This window comes from Aquila chrysaetos, chromosome 23 (genome assembly GCF_900496995.4).
Source record: "Aquila chrysaetos chrysaetos chromosome 23, bAquChr1.4, whole genome shotgun sequence".
Lineage (NCBI taxonomy): Eukaryota > Metazoa > Chordata > Aves > Accipitriformes > Accipitridae > Aquila > Aquila chrysaetos.
Window position 1 is genome coordinate 6,429,413 of NC_044026.1, and position 23,092 is coordinate 6,452,504.

Below are 23,092 nucleotides of genomic sequence, written 5' to 3' on the forward strand. Positions count from 1 at the left end.
CAGACCATTAGCAACATAAATCAGCATAACTTCAGGAAAGCCAGCTGAGAATCTGACCCAGTATAGCTACTTTTAAAAAGTGTACAAGACACTTTGCGGTGGTTTTTGGTTTTATGATTCAGTGCCAGATTTTAAACTTAAAAGAAAGTAGATATTATAAAGAGGATAATGATTTTACATGAGAGTCCGAAAGAAATATAGCAGCCAACAAATAAAATGGTAAAGTACAATGTCACCGGCTTTTTACTTTGACAGGCTAAATCTTGCTAGTGACAGTTTGGAAACATCTATTTTTTTTTAAATTCACTCTTTTACAACAATATTTTCCATGAGCTGTTCTCACATTCATTTGCTTTTATATCCATTTGAAATACTCTCAAGTTTCTGAACTTTCATCTGTGTTGTAGAAAGTGCTGTGTTCAGTTAGTCCTTTCAACTAATGTCATCGCAAGCCTTGTGAATGTGTATGAAAGGAGAATAAAGTTTACAGGTTTTAGTCCTCAGACTAATACAATTTTAATGGAGAAGTCATAGCCTCATAATAGAGAAGAAACTCAACCCAAAATAACTACAGCTCAAATTTTCATTATGAAAATGCCATGATGAAAATGAAAGTTTGCACTAATATTGAAAAACAGATTTTTGTATGAAGCTCTGACCACCTGACCAATCAGCTAGGGAAGACAAGTTACTTCTCACAGTTTTTCGTATCTTCCTTTCCATCCAACATATACTACACAGAGGTGCTAACTGAAAACCTAAACTGTGAAACTATTTCCGTCATAAATAGCAACACATCCAACTCTTGTAACCACAGTCTAAGCCTGTTTGTTTCTAGCTGGTAATAGCCCTTTTTAATCTACTTCTGTCATCTCTGTATACCAGTTATATAAACTCTTAGCAGAGGTTAAGTTATATTCCATATTTTTTTCAGCATTATCTGTCCCTGATGTCAAAAAGCAGGGATTCCAGACTGATAATGTCTGTTAGAGCCTCATATTCTTCTCAGAAGTTTTAAAATACACAAGTTGCACATTTCCAAACTTTTGTCCACATCGTAGCATCACAAAATAATTCAGGTTGGAAGGGACCTCGGGAGGTCATCAGGTCCAGCCCCTGTTCAGGGCATGTACAGCTGAGACCCAAACACTTCCAAGGATGGAGATCCCACAGCCTCTCTGGGCACATTTTCCAGCATTTAACCACGCATATGGTGAAATTTTTTTTCCTAATACGTATCTTAAATTTCCTGTGTTCTAATTTGTGGCAGTTGCTTCTTTGTCCCATCACTGCGCTCCTTTGAGAAGAGCCTGGCTCCACCCATTCTCTCTATCTTTCCATTAGATTCCTGTAGACAGAAACAGGACCTCTTGTCCTCTCCCTCCGTGTCCTGTGCTCTTGGTGGTCTTTCCCTGGACTCACTCCAGTATGTCAGTGCCTCACTTGTACTGGAGAGCCCAAAACTTGACATAGTACTCCAGATGTAATCTCACAAATACTGAACACAGGGGAATAATTACTTTCCTCAGCTACACTCTCACTGGTAAAGTGCAGGGGGCAGCTGGCCGCCTTTATCACAAGGACATACTGCTGACTCATGTTCACCTTAGTGTGAACCAGGACATCCAGTCTCTTTCTGCAAAGCCGCTTTGTGTTGGGTTGACCTCCAGGCTGTGTTGTTGAATGGTTTTATTCCATCTCAGATGCGGCACTTTGCATGTGGGTTGAACTTTGTGGGTTTCCTATCAGTCCATTTCTCCAGCCTGTTTCTGTCCAAAACAGCAGCCCAGCCCTCCAATGTGTCAACTGTCCTTCCCCAGTTTGTTTTTCTGTCTGACAATCTGTTGATTGTGCAGTCTGTCCCGTTGCCAAGGTCATTAATGAAGATGCTAAACAGTAGTGGTACCAGTATCAGTCCCTGAGGGATGCCACTAGTAATTTACTGTGAGCTGAGGTTAATATACTGATCACAACACGCTGATCCCACATGGACTTTGGTCCTGCTGTTTTTCCACTCACCTTTGTCCACTTATCTATATCTCACCAACAGAGACTGTGTCAAAGGTCTTGCTCAACTCAAGGTATGGAGCATCCAGTGTTCTCCCATGGTCCACAGCACGGCTGGATATGCATGATATGCCTTTTGTAAATCCAGTCACATTCTTCTCCTTCATGTACTTTGAAATGGCTTCAAGGAGGATTGCTTCATAACCTTCCCAGGAGATCTATAAAGACTGGAAACAGTTTTAAGGAATAAATTACTATACAACAAAGTCTACCTTTCATATAAAATTAAGTATGTAGCTCACTCTTTAAAGTGGGAAAAGGGAGCACATGAGCACGTGTTTCTAATACAACAACTGTAGTTTTTCAATCCTTGAAAAAGTCTGGAAGATACAGTTGTGCATGTACAATTTTTCAATAGAATATACCATCAATTTTATATATTATCTTCCAAACATACTCTTTTCCAATGCTGTAAGAAATTAGTGTTGCGTACACTACAAATAATAGCGTGCTACAAAAGCTTCTAAAAACTTCCTTCTAGTGATCAGTCTCTTGGGCTTCACAACCATGTGAAGCAAATACAGGTAAAACTTTCTCCCTGCATGTGTCAGGAGCAATAGCTGGGCTGGCTTTTCAGGACTGTGGTTTAGGTGAAGAAACCAGGAGGGGTCACAGTTCAGTGAGTGGTAGGAACATCAAATCTCAACAGTATAGGGGACCTTAAGGCCAAACCATTAAATATGGGTAAATTGTGCCCTTTCACACAAAGGGCTGGTGTATACTAAATGCATATGTGGGGAGGGCAGTACATTCTAAGTAAGTGCTGTCTACAGTTATCCTACTTCCTATTAGCAGGAGCTGGTTTTCATACCTTGGAAGTCACCAGGAGCATCACCACTGACCTCAGTGTCAGTTAAGTCAATGCTTATTCCTGACTCTTTGTTATTTCTTTGTTGCCAGCAATGCAGTGTATACTTTTTACATATGAAGTATCCAGAGATAAGATTTTACAACTGGGGACATACAATGCTGTATGATTGCAGTTATATGGCAAGGAGACACTTCTGTTCCTTCAAAATATGTTGTTATAAGAGAGTCAGCATTGTATTCTCAATGCCAGATTCTGAGCTGCTGTTTACAAATAATGCTGTATGGGTTTCAGGAGACTACAGCAGTATGCACACCATGAAAATTTCACTATGCTTAATTTCTAATGCTATTATTAGACCGATTTCTAGTTGGTCAGAATCTCTTAATGCCTGTTCATCCACTAGATGGCAAGATGACTCTGCTCTATTGACAAGTGAGAGCAAATCTGCTCTCCGGAGTCCCTTGAGGTACCAAAACCAGCAAGCACAGGGCGGAATTTAAAGGGCATTAAATCTCTACATGGAAGTTCTAATTCAGCAACAAAATTACCTTTGTTCTGTGTCGTTTAAGCCTTAAGCATCCAGACTGATTCTTCTACGAGCTTTCTGTCATGAAAGGAGAGATTTTTTGCACAGGGCAGACTGTCCTTCTGTTATTCCACTAAAGCAGACTGCCTAGTGTAAAAATTGCCAATTTTCTTTAAAAACATGGTTTTGAAAATTCAGATTCTTTGTAAGTCGCATATTACAGAAGCACAGAATGGTTGAGGTTGGAAGGCACCTCTGGAGGTGATCTAGTCCAACTCCCCTTCTCAAGCAGGGCCATCTAGAGCCGGTTGCCCAGAACCATGTCCAGGCAGCTTTTTAATATCTCCAAGAATGCAGACTCCACAACTTCCCTGGGCAACCTGTGCCAGTGCTGGGTCACCCTCACCATAAAACAGTGTTTCCTGATGTTCAGAAGACACCTCCTGTGTTTCAGTTTGTGCCCGTTGCCTCTGGCCCTGTCACTGGGCATCATCGAGAAGAGCCTCACTCCCTCTTCTTTGCACCCCCCCTTCAGTTGGGAGCCTTCTCTTCCCCAGGCTGAAGAGTCCCAGCTCTCTCAGCTTTTCTTCATAGCAGAGATGCTCCAGTCCCTTTACCAACTTCACGGCCCTTCGTTGCACTCTCCAGTATGTCCATTTCTCTCTTCTGCTGAGGAGCCCAGAATTGGGCACAGGACTCCAGGTATGGCCTTAGTGGTGCTGATGTTGTAATGGTGTTGTAAAGGTATTCCACAGGTCTTTTTGTGCTTTCTCTTTAACACTACAAATGTGATAACATCTGTAGAAAGACATTAATTTTAATGCATAACTCAGATTTCTTTACTAACCACCAAGGAATACAAAAAGAAGCGACAACTGCAGGATTTTTTTGTCATTATTACAGTCACATACTCACCCCCTCATTCTGTAAAAGTTCTTTGCCACTCTCAGAATTTGCCCCTTTTCTTTCTGTCAAGGCCATATTGTTCACTGCTGGTAAACCACAATAAGAGTTGTCAGGTTTTGCTTGATACTGTTTTCCTCTTTTTTTTCTTGGTTGACCATGAGGCTTGATACAAAAGGAGTGTCACCACAAGAGCCATTTAGTGAGTTTGGTTTTCACCATCATAACTACATGCCTGGCTAACAGAAGTCAGTGAGATATCAGTATGTTTCAGAGTAATTTGTTTCACTGTTGAACCCGTGCACTTCCTCATTTTACCTTCTCCTCTTACCGTTTTCCAGCTTCAAAATTCATCCTAGACTTTTTGTTTCCAAGATATTCAGTTATCATCCTCTCTTCCTCATTAAGTGCTCAGGACCCAAACTCTATTAAAAATTGATCTTGTAATAATCTTGGAAGTGAATATTCTTGTCTTGTTCAGCAGCTGCTGTGAAAAATCTTCATAGTGTAAAGCGACAGGCTTTCCTGCCTTTACACATGCCTCATTATTAGCATTCAGGAAGAAACGGTACTGTAGGAATAAACCGAGTCTCTTACATCGGCATGAATCCATTTTGTGGAGCTTCCACAGAGGTAGTGATGTTTATCTAGAGGGATCTTTAGGAACAGGACCCAACACTGCACACAATCTAATGAGGCAATAATAAAATGCAACACTAGGTATTTTATAGTTGTGGTGAAGTGAGCGATGAGTGCATGAACACTTGAAAATATAACTCATCAGTGAAAAGCTGTTTAGTTTGCCATAGAACTTTTAATTTAATGTTCAAAAAAATCTATACATATATTGCATACATATTTTTCCTACTCCAAATAGCTATCCATAAGTCTGAAGATCCACATTCAATAAAAACTTACAGTAAAAGGAAAGGACTTGCCTGTTCTGTAAGCCTGGACTTGGTAACATCAGGTGTTCTGCATCTAATTTTCACTTTTTAAGTCCATTCGGTAGCAAGCCTGAAGCTCAAAACCAAGCCTTCTCCAACAATAAGAAAATTCCTGGTTTTAAGAAGCTAAAAATATTAAATTTTGCAAGGATGTCCATACTAGAACACATTTTGTTCATACTCCCCTGAACTAGGAGGAGATTTGGCTCTGACCTTTGCATCTCAGGATATTCCCTATGGGACATAAGTGTAACTAGACATAAAGTCAAAGCAGGAGGAAAAAAAAAGGGGATACTGCCTGCTATAAAAATGCAGTCTCTTTTTTTCAGTAGCTTAAAGAAATGCTGTCAGTGTACAAAAAACACCCTAACCTGTTATTTCTATCTGGAGATAATAGCAACAGTAACAGCATGGTCTGTTGTACCTGAAAGATTCAAAATTTCCCCTTTGTGTGAGATTCAGTTTAATATATATATATATAAAAAATATAAAAAATGCATATAAATATATATCAGTTTATTTATTTCCCTTAACACTGCAGGGGGGTTTAAATGCTGTATTTACATCAGTCTCAAAAGAGCCTGTACTGAGGCATCTGTACTAAGGAAAAAATAAAATGTCATGGTACGAGTATTACTATCGAATCAAAAAGGAATAAGTGGTGGAAAAAAATTAACAAAAGCACAACATTACATTTTCTAGTTGCATAATACACATTATACTTTCTAGTCAAATAATACAGAAGGCATTTATGTTTGATCAACTGCATTGGAAAGGTAAAGCAAACCTGCAGGACATTCAGCTATTCAGAATCATAACTTTCAGTTATATGTAAACTATATATAGAAAGAGTATAGGTACATTTTGTTATCTGTGACTTGCAAAATTCTGCAGACAGCCTAGAATGATTTATTTACAGAACTCCCATACCTATGAAAACTTCCCTTACTTCCCCAGACCTCTTCCCTCAGTTTACCTTATCGTTACTCAATTAAAGGACTGAAAAAAGTTCAAAAAGACAGCCAGACTTCCAGACTGTAAAATCGTGTACCTACTGAAAGGAAAAAGAGGTGCAGGCATGTGGTCCATCCTTGTAGTGTAACAGTATTTTCATAGACTGTTCACCCGGCATTAGCTGAGCATGAGGACTTGCGTGTCAGCGGCATGTGGTACCTCACCTGTTTCCAGAACCTAGAATTGGATGACTGTGGGTGCACAGTGTGCTGCTCTTTCCATTTGATGGTACCTTGCTGCTTAATAATAAATCTAAGAGATTCCTGAAGCTTCTCATAAGTCCCAATTGTCTCCATTTCCAGCAGGATCACCTTTGTATCATTTTGAATGAGGGCGTTGTATAAAGCAATGTGTTGATCATAAGCATGTTCTTTACAATTAATCAGATGGTGGGTTAGAAGGATGATCAGCCGTCTGCTCTTCTGCATCCTCTTCTCAATTGCACTGGCTGTATCTAGGAATATACAAAAAAATGATAAGACCCTGAAATTTCTTTTATAAACTCTTGTGTTTAGGCACTTCATTTTCATTGCTTTCTAAGCAGAAATAACTTCTGTCTCACTTCAGTCTGGTACAGTTTATTCATAAGAAAAAGAGCTTAAAAAACAAACAAACAAATCACAACCAAAAACCCCAAAGCTTGCCTTTCAAATGTTTTCTTTGGTTGAAACATTAATATTTTCACTGCTGTTAAGAACTGTTAGGAATTTCTAATCCAGCAACCTAGGGTCAAGTTCAGTAGATCTGGATTGCATCAACTTTGTGCTTGATCAATAGTCTCCACGTAAGGCATCGTGTTCTATCAAGTTTAGTGCTTTACAGACTGATCCTGCAATACTTACCCATGAAAACTAGTCATTTGGAGACTTTGGGGTGACTTGCTTCTAAGAGGGTAACTTACTGGCAGAGGGAGTGTTAATTCTTTTGAGCTACAGCATGCTAATTTATCCGCTAATCTGTGCATTGGGTAGGCATCTGCCCTTTGGGGCTGAATCCAGATTTGCAGGACATTTGTATGTCAGCAAAACTAAAGGTGTTTTTCTTTCCCACTGCCGTGTTAGGGAGAGCTGACCAACCACAACTGGGACTCTGATGTTGGAGGTGTTGAACCTAGGAAACTCAAGAGCCAGCATGCCGTGGGAGAAACTTCTGGGCCAGCTTGGAAAGCTCCACATCAAGCCTCCAGAAGCTGCTTTTCTCGATGACCTGCTGCGATGTCTGTGGGAGAGAGACTGCAGATGAATGCCTGTCTAGTGAAACGCTCATCTCGGAAGAGTTTCCTGTGGTCTGTAGAATGAAAGCTGGAGTTGTTTTGGTGGGAGCATGTGATGCTGGGTCAAAAGAAAGGAGGTGGGAGCCAAGCTAAGGAAATTCAATGTAACAATTATTTAACAAAGCCACTGATTTGCAGATGTCATCAGCCAGATGCGTATGCATCCTCTTCTCCTTTGCTGGCGGCTGCCAGCCCATTGCAAGGGTCTTCTCGGTCTCAGAGGAGAACAGCTTTTTCAGCTCCTGCGTCAGGAAGAGAACCCTTTCAATGACTTCTCTGTCCTATTTCTTGGCTCTGAGAGTATTCTGTGAAAACAATTTGCCTTTCTGCAATGTTCACCAATTCAAATTCCTTTGTTGTAGAAAATGCCATTAATCAATAAGACCAGGAAACAAAAAGAATGCTAGTTTAGGGAAGCATAATGGGAGTCCAACAGCTATGCAGTGTTTATCACTTGAATCATTCTGTTTAACTTTCCTTTTTACTGGAAATGACAAAGTTTTGCTCTGGAACCAAGAGTCATAAGCATGTCTTGAAATAATAATTCCATTTTATATACTCACTGCAATTATTTTTTTTCTGGAAATACATAAGTTTTAAAGTGAAAAAAAATGATTCATCAAACGCTATGATACGTGTTCAGGAAAGATAATAATAACTCAAAGTGGCATTTCCTGTTTTACTCTGCTTAGCATATTCTAATTGCAAGGTTTGGGATTTGGAAACCTGGTAATGAAAGGCTCAAGATCAGAAGATAAACAAGAGTGGAAGGCATATGGGTAAAGTCCATTTGCCTGGAAGCAGAGAACTTTTAAGTGCTCCCAGTGGCAGGCAGATTCAGAATAGCTTTTCCACCCAAGTGAAAGCATTTGCGGGCATGAAAGTGGACAAGGAAGAGAAAAGCAGAAGGCTGGGAAAGTAAGCAAGAAAAGAAAAAGAAGGACGATGGTCAATGCTCGGGACATTTTTAGAGTTTTGATGAAATCAGACTGAACAAGTCAAACAAAATTTACTCACTGTCCAAGGCTGGCTTGGTGAGTCTTCTGTCTGTCACTGCCGGGTTACAGGCATCCATTCATGCCTTCACACAGTGAAAATGTCTTTGTTTTCATCCAATTTATTAGAGCCCTTTTTAGTCCCACGGTCTTCACCTCAGTTGCATGCCATGCTCAGTTTTCTTCAGGATTGGCATCCATAAACCACAGTTTGAGAGTAGTGCCCCATAACAAAATATCGCGCTGTCCCTAATCACCTGAAGAGGTGGCATAAGTTCTTGTCATTGACAGTTTTGTGAGCTACTGTTAGTTCCTTCTTCTGGACCTGGGAATGGTCTGGCTCAGCAACTCTTGCAGCTTTTTTAACATTCTTGTTGCAGTGGCTTTTCCGAAGGCCAGGCAGCACTTTTGGTACTCTCCAGAAGAGAAGAACATCAAAGATCTCAGCCCAGCTCTGGGCAGATGAAGGATACCTAGCCCAATGCAAGTGATTTCAGAAATGTGTAACAGAAACTGTGCCAGCTTTGGCTTCATGCCTGCTTACTGACAGGGAGCGAAGATCTGGTCCACAGAATAACCAGAGCACAAGATAAACAGGCAAGTCAGCTCTGGAGGAAAGCAGATAGTGCCTAGATGACAGCAATCATAAGAGATAGTGTAGAGGTGTCCATATGGAAATGAGCACAGATTAATTAACATGATTCCATTCTGGAAGACAAGGAAGCTGGAATAAAGAATACCGACTCTTTCTTGAATTAGCGCTGGGAATTATGTGAAGTTAAAGTAGGTCATGTCAGTGAACAGAACCTGAACTTCCTGTGACTCTAACACCCTCATAACAGGTTGAAAAACCCTGAGTGATAACAGCAAGGCTAATTCCTCAATTTAGTTTGTGGTTTTCTCCTCTTCCGTGTCTTGCAGACCTACTCACGCATGGTTTAGTTGTGGCTTTGCCCAGATGATGGCTCTGCGGAGTCACATTACCCAAAGAGCAGGTGTATGTTTAAAAGAACCACACTTGGGGTCACATTTCCTGCATGACCCAAGAAGATGATAAAGAATCTCTGCCCCTGCCCTGTAGCTTGCTTTTCTTAGCACACTGGCAAGCGCAGAGTGCCATTGCATCACCCTGCCTGAAAAAGCAGACACACAGCTGCTGAGGAGATGAGCAGCAAGCTCAGGAACATAAAGGGACCTCCTATACCCCTAAAAGGGTCTAGAACCACAATTTGCTCAAACTTGACAAGTCATTCAGTGCATTATCTGATCGGAAACTTACCTTCTCCGGGATATATATCTCTCCCATAAATACACAGTTTATATCCACATTTATTTTCTAGAATATCTGGCATGATTTGGTAAACAAAATATTCCACAAAATTAGCTTCATTGGTGTGGCTTTTGGGGTAGATAATATATGCATCATATATCTTCCCGTCTGTAAGGCAAAACAAGAGGGAAGTGTATTGTGTTAACATGAATTAGAGCTGTCTATTGCAAAAGCTAGAAGAAAAATAAAAATATCAGTCTTTGAAATAGATCTAAGTAGAAGTTCCTGCTAATCTTAATAATGTATATCATCAGGTGCATGTTTGGAAATTAGAGACTGTGCATATTTGTTGTTTCCCGTGCTCAGTTGCTATGTCCTGTGTGTTTGTAACTTTGGAGAACACAACCTGTGTATTGTGAAGGCTGTGTCCCAAAGTATATAGAGTAAGAATTCAATTGATCGACACATATTAGCATGAAATAGAGCTGAAGCTCAGCATTTGTTATTTCAGTGATACTATAGGCTGTTAACAGCCTTTGTCGTTCAGGACAAGACACTCCACTTTTAAATTTTTCCACCTTGAAGTAATTACTCATCATTCCCATGACATATCATACTTCTGAGTGAAAGGCTCCATCACTCAGGAAGTAGTCTCACAGTCAGAACCAAGTACAAAGTCAAATATTTCTTTCACTCTTTTCTTCATTTCTCTCAAATATGTTTTCCATTACAGCATTTGTTTTCTAATCCCAAATGTTTCATTTTTTTCTTTCCATTGGAGATGATCATATCCCTTCTTTTGTTGCTATCTGAGGTTCTTGTCCAGACCACCCTTACAATAAAAAAGAAATAGCCATTTCCAGAGCCTGATTCATTTCATCATAAAATATACTTAAATGGAAACTGCCCTAAAAAGCATACTTCTTTCCTCTTTAAAAAGCACATAAGTAACTAGATCAGCTGTATATATCTACCATGCAGACATCTGTGGTAGAAGTCAGCTTCAGATTTATAAAATGTAAATTTAGGTGCCTACATGAAAGCTAGGTGCCTAAACTCCTGCTACAATCAGTAGAGAACTGGCCATTGCAGTTAGTTAATTCTAGAATGATTCAGATTACTCTCATGTAAATGCCAGGAGCCCAGGTGAGTTGCCTAAACATAGGCATCTAGTGCCATTTGAGACTTCCTATGGTATCCTGCCTGATCTCCAGACCCTGCTCCAGAAGACTGCAACATCTGGCAGATCTATGTAATGTGTCCAGGTTTTTGGCCATCCCAAATGACTCTGGATACCCATGTTTAGACCACTGACACAAGGACCCAGTGCCTGGTTCGCTCAGCTGACTTTATTGATGAGGAGCTGGATTTGGTCACCTAAAAACGTAGTGTCATTAGGCACTGCCTGCCCTTCAGCTGCCACTGCAGAAGGGTTCAGGTCTCTCTCAAGTCCTAAGGGAGCTCCAACGGCACTAGCTGCTTACGGTTAGACAGCTCAACCCAGCCCCAGGTCTCCAGGTTTCGTATCTATGATGGGAACTTGCAAGTGTGCACCTTCATTGCATGGGACTGAATTGAGATATCTTAATCTTGAGGTGAAGTCCACCCCTAAAGTTGGATGGGATGTATTCCCCCCAAAAGTGTCTTCCACAATATTGGTACCTTTCTCTTTGGCTTATAAAAACTGTATTGCTCTAACACATACCTGTTAACACATTAGCCAGCGGGCTGGTTCCTTTGCTTTAGAGAGCACATAACAAGTACAGTTGATAGCACTGTAAATTGGATTTTCACTGTCATTCAATTTTTCATGGCAAAAAATTTTGTTAAAAAAATATGAAACCAGGACTGAATCCCTCTTTTATGTAATATATCACTGCAGAAACCGGGAAACAATGGAATGTAAAGCACTACCAGATCGATGTATGTCCCCTCTTATCAAAACGATTTCAGAAGTCTTGTGAAAGAGAAGGATCAGGCTCAGGTGTCATATGAGTTAGTAAGCAACTATCAAATAAATCCATTTCCATATGATTTGCCTTTTTCCTTTTTTTAAGCTTTCTTGCTCAACTCTTACTCACCGTCCTTGACTGAGTAGGGCTGAAATATCTCCCGATACAGTAGGACGATATCAACTCGGAAGGACTGATAAAGTATAACAGAGACTGCTATTGCAACCAGCAAAACTAGAGATCCTACGATCAAGGGGACGTTAGGAAGACCGACTGCAAAGAAGAGAAATATATTGTCAGCTGTAGAGAAGTTAACCTGTGGGCTGAAGCCTCAGCCTCTCATATCCTTACTTCTGTTGCAGCTTTAAGGAGCTCACAACAGAGACGACAAAGCTTTTTCCTTCCCCAGCTGGTGTAGCCAACACAGAGACCCCTAAACTAGAAGCATACTAAGCAGTATATAATTAATATTTACTTCTGTTGAATCAAGACCTACCTACACTAAATACCACAATGATGTTTAAGTATTTTGTAATATTGTAAAACTGTTAATAACTCAACCAACAACAATGTTCAAGCATTTTGTAAGGCAGCTAAGCGTACGCATGACAACTCTAAGTGTCCGCAAAAGGACAAGCGGAGGCTTCTGGCATAGCTGCACAAACAGGGTACAGAGAAACATGTGCAAATAATGAAATCTGCAAGATAAGAACAAAGTACGCAAAACAAGCAGGAAAACAGAACATGTCCTGGTCACAAAAATAAACTATGCTGGAGGCAGATGTTCTCCCCTGCCTTTTCCTTTGAAGAGGGTCAAGGAGCATAAAATAGCAATGACAAGTGAGGAGAACTGGGAAAGAAAGGAGCCACCCCCTTCAGTTCCAGCTTCCCTCATGGAAGAGCTCTTGAATCTGACCCCCTCCACCTCAGAGATGAAGACTTATCAAGGATAGATTCAGGCTAGATATAAGGAAGAAATTTTATACAATGACAGTGGTGAAGTACTGGCCCAGGTTGCCCAGAGAGGTGGTAGATGCCCCATCCCTGCAAACATTCAAGGTCAGGCTGGATGGGGCTCTGAGCAACCTGATCGAGTTGAAGATGTCCCTGGTCATTGCAGGGGGGTTGGACTGGATGATGTTTAAAGGTCCCTTCCAGCCCAAACCATTCTATGATCCTATGATTCTATAAGGACGGCAGTCACCAGCTCTGTGCTATCATATGCACACAGGTAGTCTAGGACAAGATTGTGATTATCACTCTTCTAGGGGAGAGCTACGTTTCTATCACAACCCTGTGATAGCTGCATTTCTGTAACAGCCCATTTTTCCTCTTGTTCTGTGATGCACAGAGCAGAAGTCAATCTAGATATGTGCGTCCTCTAGATGGCATCTAGTTCTGCTGCAGCAAGAGACAATGGGAGGTAAAAGCAAGATCATTTTGTACTGTCTCCAAACTAGAAAGATAGAAGCTTAATCCAGACTGTTACAACCACAAATCTGAAGAAGACACTTTTGACCTATGTCCTGGGTATATTGAATTCACCCAGGATTCGGTATTGAAAACACTATGAGTCCCAGGTAACCAAGTTTGAAATTAAAATATCAAAGGCTTTTTACAGCAGATACACAAAGAGAATTCTTTATTCCATTGGAGGGAAGATTAATGGCAATTGTCTCATGGTAGAAAACTGCTCCTAAGCAAATGAAAGACACCTGAATATACTCCACTTGGTTTTAACACGTAGACTCAGAGCAGTTCCACATACATTTCTTTCTCTGACAACTAAACCCATTAAGAGGTTTCCATTCACAGTCCATCTACTTTACCTAATTATTCCTTCCCAGCATGACAACTCGTCATCCTATAGTTGTAATAATATAACCACTTTGGGGACTTTTCTGTGATTCACATCACTGAAATTATTTGGATTAAAAAATATACCTCCCGGGGTGTTGGACTGGGAGATAGACTTTTACCCCTACAGAAATGCACATGAAAATGTCCAGATTGTGCATCGCATCTGTATAAAATGGCCCATCTATTTTTGTTTTACTATGATATAGCAAAAATAATTGCCAGATGCAATGCCCTGGCTTGGAATACCACTAGAAGCATGTATCCCTTCAGTGTTACAATGAGATTTGAGGTATGCTGCAATTTCAGAATTATCTTAGCTGAGGAAAGAAACATTCCTTTGAATGTTGACCACATATAAATTTAAACACAAGCTTTCTGGCAATACAAACATGGAGGTCAGCTCTGGCATCCTCACTGTAAAGACCCTTCACAGCATCTCAACCCATGGAAGGTGATTGTATGTACTGGTAGCAACTCCACCCAGCCAAGCCTTGTGCATTCAGAGCAGGGATCAGACGTTCGGGGCTTTTCCTCCCTCTGCCTGCAAAACACACACAAGACACGCGGCAGCAGCCGCAGGCCATTCTCTGGTGCTTGAGGAGGTGCATCTTACAGCAGGCTGAGGAGCCCCTCTCAATTTCCTCTGCAGAAGAGGCAGCAAGACAGGTTGGAAAATGCTGCAGATTGTATGCAGCCAGTAAGTATGCTACTAGGTGAAGGCACTGACCACCGCCAGGGAGCAATTTCAGAGCTTTTGCTTGGACTTTGCACTAGGTGAGTGAAATAAGATAAAATATTTAGCAGTGAAGTGTATCTTATATTGAAATTTACAGGTTCCTTGGCGTCTCCAGGAGGTGTTGAATAAGGCAGTGTATTGAGTAGTATTTACAGAGGCAACCTAAAAATATTAGTGCCTGAGAAATTCCACTGAAAAGGTATATAAATAAAGAGTTCACAAGTACATTTTCCCTTTCCTCTGGTAGGATGTGAGGTAAATTTGACATGATTTTCACACTCTTCCTGTTTCTTTCTTTGTCATTTAAAGGGAGGAAGAAACATCAGGCATGTGATGAAGCATAGCTCATCAGAACTAGGAGATTTGGGAAACCACCTTCCAGTAAGATTGAAGCGAGCAAGAAAACAACCAGTTTCTTTTATAGTGATGTTTGGCCTCTTCATAGTTTTAACAGTGTCACATGATGCCCATGAAGGAACTTTGTCCTTGTGGACCCTTCAAATATTATGATTTGATCCATTTTCCTGGTCAATACACACACACACGGGGACAAACTTAGGAAACCTCTTCCACTAGCTGGTGAGGATGACCCAAGCATCAGAGATTGCCACTATCTGTTATTGCTTCATTTGTTGATAGTGTGCTCGCCACAACATTATAAATACTGTTGTAATCCATTGAGTAAGTATCTGTAAAACATCTAGAGAAGAAACAGGTTCCAACAACAAATTCTGCAATTATGAACCTAAAAAATGCTGTTTACATTTAATTTTACACTGGTTAGACCAAGGCTGGAAAAGAAGTGATAAATTTCCTGTGCTTATACAGCTTGTAGTGCATCAGACAAGAACCACGCAGGGGTCTTCCTGGAACTGCAGGTTCAGTTCTCAGTAAGGCTGACTCAGCCTCTCATTTCTCTGGAATAAATCAGCTATTTTCAGCACAATGGGGGCAAGGGCCAGAAGCCGTTTTTGGAGGCCCTGAACAAGGTTGAACAGATCCTGTTGTTCCGTTTGACTTTGCTGCATCATTTAGCGGCAGAGAGTTCATGAGTAGACTGTCTTGTAATACTATTTATTTATGTTCAAGAGCCATGGGAATACAGAGCTATCAGCTCACAAGAAACAATATTGGAGAGGCCAGAGAAAGCAAGTCAGAAAGCAACATTTGAACGATTTCCTGACAAACTCTGGAAGAACAGCAGTATTTTTGTAACTTCTCTGGCTTCTAAGGTGGACACACTTCCAGACAGTTAAGGCAGAGATCTGGGTCTGGAATTCCTGTCCACATCCGTCTACCAAAGATGAGCCAAAAGGTTAGGTTCGGCATTAAATATCTTTGAGGAAGAACAGAGCTGATGTTCTGGGCTGAACTTTAGCTCTGCTCTAAATGACTGGAATTTCTGGCTTTTTCCAGAGAAGAGGGTTCACACCAGAAAGATTTGTGGTCCTCTGGGCATTTTATACTTCCTTGTGAAAGAGAATGGAGGAATGCTCAGGGAGAAATAAGATGATGCTTCTGGGTCACACACATGAAAAGCCGCCTCCAGTTATTTAATGAGCTCTGAATCAAGATAAGGAACTAAAAGCCAGTGGCAGCTTATATATTAATAAAAAGGGAAGGACTTGGAAGGTATTCAGACAGCCCATGTATTCCCTAGCAGACAGGTTGAAGGGGATGCTGAAGGGATGTTCCTGTCCTGACCCAGCTCTGCTGGTAGAAGGAGTTAACACAAAAGTGTTTCTCCGATTATTTGTCATTGCCTCTGTCTCAGGAGCTAACAGCTCTCCTCCCTCTGCCAGCAGAGCTACTTTTGTGAGCATTGATCCACTGCAGATATCGATGACCTGAACTGGCGTGAACAGTGTAGCTGATCAGTTTTCTCGTTCTTGAGAGGTGGCATCTTCCAGCATGAGAGATACCAAGTAGCTGTGGAGGGCAACTGGGAGTAGTCTGGCGGGCAGAGTTGCTGTCTCTTGCCAGGTGCCCAGTGATACTAGCTACATCTTTGTCACGAAAGGTGGAAGAAAAGGGAATTAAAAGTTGTCGCAAATTCCTTAGTCTTACAATAACCAGAGGCACACCACACAACAAGTTACGCAGATGATCTCAGAGCACATGAGAGGACACGTCTTGTGGCAGAGAGAGGATGTAAAATCTGGGATGATCACCATCTCTGGAATTAAAAAGGGACATATAGGACTGAAAGATCTGGAGGAAATGAGACAGCCTGTATTTTCTGTAAAGAGGTATTATGAGACATGAAGACTGTTTATGAACAAGTGCTCGTGAAGGAGTCAGAAGATAGCAAACAGCTTCAGTCAAAATGGGCAGAGAAAGGATGGGAAATAGCGTGGAAGGATGGGTTTCATATTGACTGGGGGCGATGAAAGTCTAGGCAGGGGCTGGATGGGGAAAAAAAATAGAGAAAAATCTTCCTCAGCAGGAGGAGAAGCAACCTCCGAATGCAGCAGCAGCAGCTGAACAATGCAGGGACATTAGCACCTCCTAATGGAGGCAAGACCATAGCTGCAGAGACTGTCAAAATTCATAGCCAAATCGTCATTAAATTCTTCTGTTAAAACAAAGAATTTGCCTGATTTCTCTGTGTCTAAAAGACATAGTGTGCATAGTCTGGATACCTCCACACCAAAAGAAGCTGACTGCGCTGCGTTGCTCCCGAAAACTGAGGTACGTAGGTTATGTAGCTCATTTCTAAAGAGTGGATAGGCTTCTTTTGGCAGTAATTATTTCCTATTTAAAAAGATAAGTGAAAAGACACTTGGGACAGACACTTTTCGCAATACAGCACTTTTCTTCACACACATATGTGAACACATACATGCATGCACAGCATCTATCCTAAGCTGGAAAATATACTTTCTTCCCTGTGAAATGTCAAGCAGGTTTGCCAATGACATCTGTTCCTGCCAGTATTAAGGGAGTATTTTTGTTTTCCATGGAGACAAAACTACACATCTCTCACCACTCTTGACTGTGAAAGAAACTCCTCTGTTTCTCATCACTCCTCTCTGGCAATTTTTTATTCTTATGTGGATTACAATTGTTATGAAAGCAAATTGTTAGCGTTAATTATAATGATATTACTAACAGTGAACTAGGACTTAAAAGTATTTGATTTTGACTCAGAAAAATAGATTTAATTCCTGGTTCCCACGGAAAATTTCCATGTGCTGAGCCAAATCATTCATTCAGCAGGTTTTTGAAGACAGAGACTATTGCTGCAAGACGGAACAGGTACTAATGCAGAGGAGGTCTAAGGCAATTGCTTACAGCATCTTTGCTTCCTCCCTTAATCTGTCACCTGTGCTGCTAAACACTATTTATCTAGTTCATTAAATGCCCTCAAAATGGACTAATTTGAGTAGTAAATGGCACAACACCTATTCATCTCTTACTTCCTATCACAGATCCGTGCTATAAATAATGATAATGTAAGCCATATTGAATGTACTGGAAAAAAAAAAATCAGAAAACAGAGCAGGAACTTGTGTAAAAAGAACATTAACAGGATAGTAGCGGGCAGACACAAGTTGTGCTGTGGGAAACACTAAGGAACAATCAAATATTTAAAAAAAAAACCACAACTGTTTTTCTCATTAAAAATAAACAAACAAACAAAACACAAAAAGGAGAGTACACATTTTTATTACACAGTTACAACATGAGAGGCACAAGCAAACCCCACAGCATTTTTATGATACTCAGAGGCAAGCTGTCATTGTTTTAGCATAAATATCGCTCAGCTGTGTGAGGAGTGAATGAAGAAAACTAAAGCAGAGCACAACCATTTCTGGACATAGCATTGCTTACACCAACAGTGCTGAGGAGCAGAAGCAGGCATCTTGACAATAGCAGCAACAAGGAGAAGGGGACAGATATCCACACAAAACAGGCAGCAGCAAAGGGGGGGGTCACAGTCAAGAGCTTTCATGAACATTTACTGAAGACCTATGGATAAAAAACAAAATAAGATTTGTCTACAACAGAAATCAGATTCAATGAATCACTTGATGAATACAGAATATAAAATATACTCTTTCCTTCATCTAGTTCATAATATGGGGCCAATAAAAGACTTGTATTGCCTGAACCAGAGCAAGCAGGAACTGTTACTCCGTTTCCTTCCCTCTCATTGCAAGTACGCTCCCACGCTCAGATACTTCAGTGCAGAGCTGATGTGCTTCCAGCTTCCTGACTGATGCTACGCTCACACTCACTTAGTAATATCCAACCAAAACATCTCCTGCCACCTTCCTCTGGGGGGAATCGGTGCTATCCTGCTGGATGATGCCCCATCCTCTGTTATAATTCACCTACATCCCTTCTAGTCTAGGCTACGGCAAGGAAATACGTCTATGCTTTGAAGCCATGATTCTGTAGGAAGTTATGAACGGTCAAGAATACTGCAGGACATGGAGCTGTGCACACCTGGTGATCACAATACCCTTGATTTTACTCTTCCCACCATTCTCTTATAGAAAACTAATCCTTGGTAAAGGCCTTGGGACTTCTTCTCAAGGTCCTTGGTGGTTCAGCATATCTGAAGGAATTAGAAAGGAAAACATTGACCGCAGCTTCTTGTTGTGCCTTCACAGACACAGTAGCGTTTTCTGCCATAAGAATCTAACTCAGTGGTGCTGGCAACAGTGCTTAGGGATCAGGCTATCCCTATTAAAAAAAAAATTCCCATAAAAGCTAAAGTCCATCCCAGTCCCTACCATTTACTGCCCTGGATTTTCCTTCTCTGGCAGAAATTACTAGAACCATGAATTTAAAAACAAAACGAAGGGAAAGCCTTCAAAGCGTTACTCGCACCTCTGTGTGGCACAAAGTGAACACAGTGGCTCTCAGAGGGAGAGACGATAAAGCCAGACATGGCAGCAGTTAGTCACACCGTTTAACATTCAGTCAAAAAACAAGACGCTGCAGTGGATGGGGTATGGGAGGGAAGGCAAGCAAACTGGCAAACTGGCAGCTGAAACTCTTGGGTTTAAAGTTTGCCTATTTTCTGCCATGGTTCCACACCAGATACAACAGTTTGATTCTCAAAAGAAGACGAATCTCTGCTCCTCACAACACATTGTAACGCTGATGACCAAAGGAGAGGTCGGTTCCTTGCCTGGCTCTCTCGTTTGCAGAGGCTCCTCCATAGCCTGAGCATTTTGTGGAGCAGACTGCACTATACCAGTGTGCTTCAAATCCAAGTGCACTGCCTGCCTTCACGGCAAGGGGAATCTGTCACCGAGCAGAAATATCCTAGAAACAGGATATTCTTATCACAGGGCTGATACAGTCGTGCTCTGCATATTTAACCTCTCGCTGATACCATTCGAGTAATGCCCCCTCCACCCCCCAGCAGAATTTACCCCAAGGACTTTCATGACCTCATGAAGCCAAGAGAATTTTGCCACTGGCTTGAATACGTAGGGAGGAAGCAGGCTGGTTTTTCTTTCTACTAACAGAAACTTTCTTACTAACAGAAACAAATAATAAAATCACCAACATATTTCAAACTGAGTGCAAAGTGTAAGAAAAAACGAAAAAATCCTACCCTCACTTTGTGCTTTAAGTTTTAACGTCACCGTGGCTTTTGTGTTCTGCATTTCGTTCACCGCTACACATGTGAAATTTGCCTGCAGATCCTCCTTTTTTATTTCAGTAATATGCAAAGTGGTCTCTCTGTAATATTCTTGCTCACGTCCTTCAAAACTAAGAGAGAGAGAAAGAGCTGGTACTGTTGGCTTTAATGGCTAGGAACAGTTTGCATAGAAGAAAGCTTATCCTGTGTTATATGTACTTACAAATGAGTTTTTTCATGAAATCTTGAAGAATCTAAGTGTTTCACTGGGATGTTATCTATATCCCATGTGACAACAGCGATCGGCTGTTTCTTAATCCCCAGGCGGGCCTGACATTTCAGAGACAAAGCAGCACCTAATCAAGATACAGAGAGATGTAAACACTCCTTGATGAAAAACAAGTATAATTTTATTTTCCTCATAACATCGCTTTCTACAAATCTTCATACCACCTGTGAGTTTCGTCTTAACAATTTTGATATATTTTTCTGAACTACTGCTGACAAAATGATGACAAAAAGAAATAGTAAAATGAGATTTTCAACAAATTATCTAATACAACACCAAGGATTGCAAAAGGAATTATTTATATTTGTTATGATGAAGGCAATGTAGATTTTACTTGTGATGCTTAACCCGTGTAATCAACTATTGAGGAACATGGAAACTAAATGTTGGTTTACACACAAATGTACATGGAAATAACATAATCAAATTTCAGTATATATTATTTTGCCGAAGTCTTGTGTGCAGAGTCTTATCTTGGATTTTATTCAAGCTGGACAAAAGTGAAGTAAACCAGTCCAAGCAAAACTAACACAGGAAATTACTTGTTAAGTATTTGTTATTAGGAAATATTTATTCCAAAGAGTCACCATCGCACTGGAAGAAGGTACAATTAAAACACTTTAAATCATTTCCATGTAAATCTGCATCTAAGCAAGGCTTAGATAAGATTAACAAATCTTATAACTTACAACCTGAATCGGTATTAGGGACCATGGAGAAATCCCTTCATTTTTGCAAATAGGAGACAATGGAACCGGTACAGCAAATGGTTTTTACACGCAAAGCGAATTTGCTCCGTGCAAGCAGTGCCAGGTCACTTATTGTCCCAGAGGGGTGGGCAGAGCCCGCAGAGCACTAGAGACTGACCATCTTCTTAGAGAAAGGTGGTCCTGGAGCACAGATCATCTAATTCTGGGTGACAAAGCAACTGGGGGAAAGAGGCAAAAAGAACGGGACCGTGACTCAACCCGGCACGTCTCTGAGCCTGGGCGCGTGGCACCTCAGACGGGACCCCGGGCCCCTGCAGAACCTGCTACCGGCCCAGCCTGGCCGTAGGACAGCAGCAGTGGAGCGGGAATTGCGATCCCTTCTCCCAGTGGCCCAGGTTGACCCCACCTGCCCTGGGAGACAGCCACCCTGAGCTACCTATTTACGTTTCAGATGGGCTCAGTCGCCTTCCGCACAGGTCCACCTTTCTCCATTGACTATACAAGAACCCCGGGCGGCTCTCGCTCCTACCACAAGCACCTCGCTCTGAGGCTGCAAGTTCTGCGGGGTGAATCTGAATCACTGAGAACATCTGCGGTCCTAAACAAAAGGGAGACGGGGAGCAAGCTCTGCATCACGGGCTCTCCGACCTCCTATTTCTAAGCTGACTCCCTGGTCCTGTCTCTCAGCCCTCCCGGTATCGTCCAGCCAGCCAGGTCTGCTCAACGCTAGCCAACGGGGACATGAGCCAGGCAGTGCTCCTCAGCCTCCGGGCCAGCGACCATCCCTTGCTCTCCTTCATCCATCAACGGAGACACAGCCGCTGTCTCCACGCGGAGACTGCAAGGAACAAGGAGTATCTCTAGTTGCAAGAATAGTCCATCCTTCTCTCTTAGGGGTACCATCGAGCGGTTTCAAGGGATTTAGCTAAAGCCCTCTTTGAAGAGGATGGAAGTGGTCACCCCTTCAGCTGAGATGTAATAACTGACCATGTGAGTAATCCTACTCTGTCCCAGTGAGGGTAGAATGGGTTATTTAAATCCCCTTAAACTGCTGCTTAATGCCTAAATAACCCATCAGGTACATCTATCTTCACATCCCTGTGCCTGGGGCGAATTAAATCTGGTAAACATTATGGTGAAAAACCGTAACGAAAAACTCCACCATTAAATCTTCTTGAAGATCCCCATGTTTGCTATGTCATCACAAAATGTTAATTTAGAAATGATTTAAAGTGAGTACTTACCAAGCTCCACTTCTATTATACCTTTATCCTTTGGAAATAAAATTTGAGGAGGCAGAAGTGAGTGTTTTGCTTTAGAAATTAAGGAGGGAAAGAATGTACATATTAGAAAGTTGTGAAAATGCATTTTGTAAGGTAATGATTATAATCTGTACTGTCAATATTTTAAGATCCCAAAGCAGAATTGCACATTAACACTACAACAGTGTTTCACACGTCTGTCAGGATCATCTGGTTTTATTCCTATGACCAAATATTTCTGAGGAGTCTGTACCCGTTAATAAAGTATTTCTCCCCATTTATTTAATTTTTACCTTTGTACCTAAAGAGCAAGGAAAGGTTTTAGTTTCTCAAGTACTGTTTTAGCTGCTGAGTGGGCAAAAAAGCAAATGCAGTTATAGGTTTGTGTGTTTTCTCAGTTGCTTATTTTGTTCTTAAAAAAGAGATAAAGAGATTCCTTCCGACATTTGAGAAATTACTCATATCCGTGATATGTAACAGCTAATACGTACTTTTATGCAGTACCTGAACTGGGGACCCTCTAGCCCACAGCTGCCTGCCCGTGCTCCCCTCTGTTTCCCCCGTCTCTGCAGCCCGACAGCCGAGCACGTCTGGTTCCCAAGACTCTCTCTGCTGTCTGCGCTCCGCTGCTGCACACAACTGCTTCCCGTTACATCAGTCTGCCATGACGTTGGGCATCCCGTATCATTACCTTCTAGAAGGAATACTACTTTTTCTTTAACATATTTCTTTTCCGTCCCCACTAATAATTGTTATGGACAGGTCCAAACTACATCCAGCCGCTTGACTTGAATTAGGCATTCAGACCTTTCAGAGTTTTTTCCCTTGATGCATTTTTCTTCTTTTCTTGTCTCATATTTCCCACCCCAAACACA

General features: G+C 41.4%; 2 protein-coding genes across 10 annotated transcripts in view; both read right to left on the reverse strand.

Annotated features, from left to right (window-relative positions):
* IL18R1 (interleukin 18 receptor 1) overlaps nucleotides 1-2,206 on the reverse strand; it is a 28,202-nt gene extending 25,996 nt beyond the window's left edge. The window contains exon 1 of the mRNA XM_029999205.2: nucleotides 2,020-2,206. The gene's annotated coding sequence lies outside the window, so the exon portion shown is untranslated. The remainder of the gene's footprint in view (nucleotides 1-2,019) is intronic.
* Nucleotides 2,207-5,101: 2,895 nt separating this feature from the next.
* Nucleotides 5,102-23,092, reverse strand: part of IL1RL1 (interleukin 1 receptor like 1) — a 29,060-nt gene continuing 11,069 nt past the window's right edge. For 3 of the 9 annotated variants that reach the window (XM_029999189.2, XM_029999186.2, XM_029999188.2), the window contains 6 exons: nucleotides 22,200-22,268; nucleotides 20,180-20,312; nucleotides 19,930-20,087; nucleotides 11,888-12,031; nucleotides 9,816-9,974; nucleotides 5,102-6,722 (listed from right to left, as the gene is read on the reverse strand). In XM_029999189.2, the coding sequence (XP_029855049.1) occupies nucleotides 6,376-6,722; nucleotides 9,816-9,974; nucleotides 11,888-12,031; nucleotides 19,930-20,087; nucleotides 20,180-20,312; nucleotides 22,200-22,268 (1,010 nt within the window). In that variant the 3' untranslated portion in view covers nucleotides 5,102-6,375. Of the gene's footprint in view, nucleotides 6,723-9,815; nucleotides 9,975-11,887; nucleotides 12,032-18,007; nucleotides 19,635-19,744; nucleotides 19,834-19,929; nucleotides 20,088-20,179; nucleotides 20,313-22,199; nucleotides 22,269-23,092 lie in introns of those variants that run through there. The other 6 variants (XM_029999190.2, XM_029999191.2, XM_029999195.2 and 3 more) reach the window with 6 other exon arrangements.